Source organism: Austrofundulus limnaeus, unplaced genomic scaffold, assembly GCF_001266775.1.
Source record: "Austrofundulus limnaeus strain Quisiro unplaced genomic scaffold, Austrofundulus_limnaeus-1.0 Scaffold277, whole genome shotgun sequence".
NCBI classification, from domain to species: Eukaryota; Metazoa; Chordata; class Actinopteri; order Cyprinodontiformes; family Rivulidae; genus Austrofundulus; species Austrofundulus limnaeus.
The window spans coordinates 332,116-337,775 of NW_013952679.1; the positions used below are offsets into that span (position 1 = coordinate 332,116).

Sequence of the window (5,660 nt, forward strand, 5' to 3'; positions counted from 1 at the left end):
CCCCCCAGCCAAGACCAATTTCCTAGGGGAAACACTGGACTGATAACATCCAAACCGACTGCAGGCTGATTATGGACACTYAAAAATAATTTTAATGTTCTAATAAAACTCAGACTTTCTGATCTCTCCCCCAAGATCTTGTATTTGGTGATGTAATTTCTATCCTCACATTTCTCTTGGTGTTCATAATGTCCATCATTAATTTAATTCTTGTTTATTGCTTTTACATAAAGTCTAACAAGTCAGCAGAGTCATTGTTGCAGTTCTGCTTCATCAACATGCTGAAGTAAACTGAAGCATGAATATTCAGTCTTTCCAGGGCTTTTCCCCCTTTTTCTGATTATTACAACAGACTTTTCAGAAAATTTCCCTCAAAGTTTTAAGAGAAGAACTCTTCCCTTGCTGGTCGCCATCACTTCCAGCTGAGTCAGACCCCAGCTGACTGAAAAAGAACAAACCTAACCATTTTCAGACGTATCATGGTAGAAAAGTGCTCATGAAGCAGCAGTTTTCGTCTTTGTTCAAACACAATGTTGTACATGGCGAAAAAATGTTTTCCACCATTTCATGTAAAACTTGACTTGCACAGATTTCAGGAGTAAAAGTTGATGTTTTCATCTTGTGGGAAGTGGAAATAGGCAAAGACCAAAGGTGATTGGTAAAAATTTTGTGTTCAAAATCTGTTTAAAATCTGTGTTAATAGTTGTGATTGCAACTTCCTGGAGGGACTGGCTGTGTTCCTGATAGCTGGCCTGGAACATCTCATTCTGTTGCAAACAAAATGAGAAAGTTTACTGATAACACTGTAATCAATGTGACACCCACATTTTCATTGATACATGGATCTAGAAAAAGCACATGTGGAGTAACGAGAGAGAAACTGATTCTGTATGAGGAACTGAGCTATGGAAAAATAAATTAGTGAAAGTACTGCAGGACATGATGAAGGACAGGGAGACTGGTGAGTTGTGCAGTAGGAGTTACAGGTGATTACATCAGGTATCAGTTCTGAGAATCTTCTTGTTTGCAGTGATGGTGGACAGGATGACTGAGGCCAGTCAGGAGTCCCATTAGGTGATGGTTTATGTGATCTACAGTGAGAGTAGTGTGCAGGTGGAAGATAGCCTGGGGAGGGGTGGAGGTAGTATGATCTGCAGACCAGATAAAGGCAGTTGAAGCACAGGATATGTTGTTTGTGTTTTTTCACCAAATGCTTTTCCGGGGTACCATAACCCAAAAAATTTGTGTTTGTTTAACCAGGGATTCTAATTTGGCTCTAGGTGTCTGTGTACTTGTATTTGTTACCTTTTTTTTGGTCTGTTTCTAGTATACACACTGGTTGTGGGCAGTATTGATGTTTTTCTTTTTTTTTTAATCTGGCAACCCTSATGCCGGTCTCACTCAGACATTGGTCATGCAGTGACTGCATTATCACAGTTACATCCAAACCTGGTGAATAAACTAACGTTCCTTCGAACCTAGGATGCTTTTTGTGTTTTGAGTAACACAAAAAACACTCCGCTGTCTGTAATTTATTGTAATTATTGTTAGTTTAGAAAAGTAACTTTTGCTGAGTTCTGGCTGTTTACACATGCACACTTTCACAGCTGCGGGCTGCTTCTCACCTCTACGGGGGATGCTCCTGAAAATCTCCACTCTGAGACCAGGATTTAGAAACCTCCAGTTTCAGAGAGAACGATGGCTGGTGTCGTGTACATGATCGGCTGACCTGCAGTAAAAAAACCTGCAGTTTCACACAAAATTGGTATTGTGTAAGCAAGGCCCAAGTATACTGACAAATTATATTAAAATACCATCACCAATACAGAGGAATACCACAATACTGCCATACGGCCCAAGCCTAATACACACCTTCCTTATCAAGACCAGTAGTCCTTAAGGGGACCAAAGACCTGTCCTAATATGGTGGAAGTCTACTTTTGTGTTGGGGTTTAGGCTTAGGACAAAGGTACGACTTGACTTTAGGTTTAAGGTAAAGGGTCAGGTTAGGGGAGTATTTACTCAAGAGGGTCCCACCTGCCGCCTGATGGCTCCACAGAGATTGTAAATCCCTTTAGGAAGTGCACGCTCACTCGAGATCAGGTCCAGTCCTGTTCCACTGGGTCCTATCTTTATGGGAAGTGCATGGTACATTGAGTGTTTGCCATGTGCTCTTCTTCAAAGAGAGGGAGGAGAGTTCAGAGAAGGGAGGTTTTAGGCAGAGTAGGATGAGAATTGGGGGAGGAGTCTGGAATGGTTGAGGGTGTGGTCTGGTAAGTGTATATAGGAGGTTTAAAATGGGGTTAATCTAATCAAAATAAATATTTAGATTATTTAGAGGAGTTCATTCTATTGACTGTTTACAGCTTACTGAGGTTAGGCTTAATTTTGTTTTCTGGTTTAGTGTTGGCCAGTCAGTTAGGGGGAATAGTTTAATTGTGGGTTGACCCTCTGTCACGGTGCTGTGTTATGAGGGTGACCCATAATGCTTTGCGATTGGGTAGGGGGTGTGGTTTATTGTGATGGAGGGCCAGGGTTGGTGGATTGTTTTGAGGTGTGCTGGTGTTTGATGGATTATTTTCAGTATTCGTGTAGTATATATTTTGTTTTTATTTAGGCTTGCTGTGTTTGGTGGATTGGTTTCACTATTGTGCAATAATTATTTTGCTGTTTTAATGGTTTTTTAACTGGATTTAAAATATAGTATTCTGTGGAAGGAGAAGACCGATTGAAGGTGTTTAATTGTGAATGGTCTAGTAGTTTTATTCCCAGTGGCTGGTTGCAGTCTTTAGAGATAGAAACTTTTCTTGTCTGTGAAGTTTTTTATAGGGCTCCTACAGCTGTCATGGGGGTGGTTTCTGTTTTAATTTTGAGGGTAAAGTTTGGGAATTCAAGGCGAAGGGAGGGTTTGTTAAGCAATGAAGGTGTTATGGTGCTTTATAAATGGGTTTTGTTGTTTGTGATGGGTGCTGATAGGAAATTATATCTTGCAAAAACCTGAGGCTTCAACAGACTGGTTCACCGAGGATCTGGCTGGGTCAGGTTAGGGGAGCATTTACTCACAGGGTCCCACCTGCTGCCCGATGGCTCTGCAGAGTTGAATGAATGGGTGATTATCAGGCTTCTGCAGAACTTGGAAGAGGTAATTCAATGACTGAATCAGCTGTGCTGGAGCAGGGAAAAAAGAAAAATATGTAGGGCTGCGACCCTCGAGGACCAGGAATGCCCATTTCTGATGTGGAGTAATGACAAAACAAAAAACACAAGCAGACTGGAACATAAAATATCAAAAAGTGAAGATCTTAATACTGTCTAAACCAAACTTTTAGGGGAATTTTGTTTTTTTGTACATTAATAGATGTCCTTTCTATTTGTTTTATTTAGTATTGTTTACCCCTTTGTTAAATAGTTTTCACTGATTTGTAAGGTATCAACGTTTAAGATTATTTTCATATATAATTTATAATGTATTTATTTTTGCCTGACTATTTTCTTTTCTTTGTTTTGTGTTTGATTTTTGTCCCGGCCTCTTTGTTTTTCAGATGAGGGCAGGAGTGCCGTTCACCTGGCAGGAGGGGCTCAAATAATAGCTGAACTCATTAAATCCCTCTCCCAAAATACTGATCCGGAAAATGAGAAGCTCTTGACTGTCTTTTGTGGCATGCTGGTGAACTATAGCAATGATAATGGTAATAACCATCTTCCCCCAAGACTCAWTGTTAACTCATCTCGACTAATCAGCGGGTTGTTTCACTCTTCTGCTCAAACTGTGGGAGTGATTCTCTGGTTTACTCTGATCTGTCTTTCTGTCACATTTACTTGCTTTCTAACATCATCTTTCAGGTAATCTGTCATTTTAAATATTTGCCTTCTCCCTAGACAACGCCTTCTTCCAAAACTTTAATTTGTGACTCATTTGTAAGAGGTAGACAGCTTTGTCATGCTTATAGCTTTTTACTTGATCTAAAGCTTCAGTCTGGTGTTAGGATCCATCATGTAAACCTGAATTATCTTCTTCTTCATGAGTCTCCTCAGTCATCCTCCTCCATCTCACTCTGTCCACACTTTGTTCTCTGTCCTTTGTCCTCTGTACCTCCTCTGGACAAGTCTTAACCAGTATACCCACTGTCCCTCCTCTGGACAAGTCCAAAAAAATATACCCACTGTCCCTCCTCTGAATGTCTCCGAACCAATATACCCACTGTCCCTCTTTTGAATGTCTCCAAACCAATATACTCACTGTCCCTCCTCTGGACAAGTCCAAACAAATATACCCACTGTCCCTCCTCTGNCACTGTCCCTCCTCTGGACAAGTCCAAACAAATATACCCACTGTCCCTCCTCTGAATGCCTCCAAACCAATATACACACTGTCTCTCCTCTGGACAATTCTTAACCAGTAGATCCACTGTCCCTCCTCTGGACAAGTCCAAACAAATATACCCACTGTCCCTCCTCTGAATGCCTCCAAACCAATATACNCCTCCAAACCAATATACCCACTGTCTCTCCTCTGGACAATTCTTAACCAATATATCCACTGTCCCTCCTCTGGACAAGTTCAAACAAATATRCCCACTGTCCCTCCTCTGAATGCCTCCAAACCAATATATCCACTGTCCGTCCTCTGGACAAGTCCAAACAAATATRCCCACTTTTAATCTATTTTATCCTTTTGCTTAGTGTCCTGGTTTGGTCACCTTTCTCTTAAAAATAAGAACTCCTTGAACCAAATAGTGAAGTGGTCCAGTAAACTGACTGGAAAGATGCAATTAAATCCAGAATCTCTGTACTCTAGGCAGGTCCAGAGATTGTCTGGATCCATTTTGGAAGACCTGTCTCATCCTCTGCATAGCGAGTTCAGCCTCCTCCCATCAGGATATAGATACTTAGTGCCAAAATGTAAAACTAAGCGTTTCAAAATCAGCTTTGTTCCTATTGCGATTGGCTTTTTAAACTTAAGTTAACATAAAATACATGACATTAGTTAGTCATTTTATTCTTTTTTGTCTTATATAGTTCTATTTGATTTTATCTTGTTTTTATCTTTGATTATTATATAGTTGAGTTTTATGAGCACCTGGTCACTTTTTAATCATGTGTCCACTGTATGTCCATGTCAGATGTCTTGTGCTTTTTCTTGGATAAAGGCTGACTCGTTTTCACTGTAACAAAATTTACCTGTGGGTACAAATAAAGTTGATTGATTGATTGACTGTCCCTCCTTTGGACAAGCCTTAACCAATGTACCTGCTGTCTCTCCTCTGAATGTCTCCAAACCAATATACCCACTGTCACTCCTCTGGACAAGTCTTAACCAATATACCCACGGTCCCTCCTCTGAATGTCTCCAAACCAATGTACCCACTGTCCCTCCTCTGAACAAGTATAAACAAATACAGTATACCCATTGTCCCTACTCTGGACAAGTCTTAACCAATATACCCACTGTCCCTCTTTTGGACACATCCAAATCATTATACCCACTATCCCTCCTCTGGATAAGTCTTAACCAATATACCCACTGTCCCTTCTCTGAATGTCTCCAAACCAATGTACCCACTGTCCCTCCTCTGGATAAGTCTTAACCAATATACCCACTGTCCCTCCTCTGCACAAGTCCAAACCATTGTACCCACTGTCCCTCCTCTGGATAAGTC

At 40.8% G+C, this 5,660-nt stretch overlaps 1 protein-coding gene across 1 annotated transcript in view; it reads left to right on the plus strand.

Moving 5' to 3' along the window:
• rap1gds1 (RAP1, GTP-GDP dissociation stimulator 1) overlaps positions 1-5,660 on the plus strand; it is a gene marked incomplete in the record, with an annotated part of 77,214 nt that overhangs the window by 27,616 nt on the left and 43,938 nt on the right. Inside the window, 1 exon segment of the mRNA XM_014021072.1 lies at positions 3,543-3,689. Within this exon segment, the coding sequence (XP_013876526.1) occupies positions 3,543-3,689 (147 nt within the window).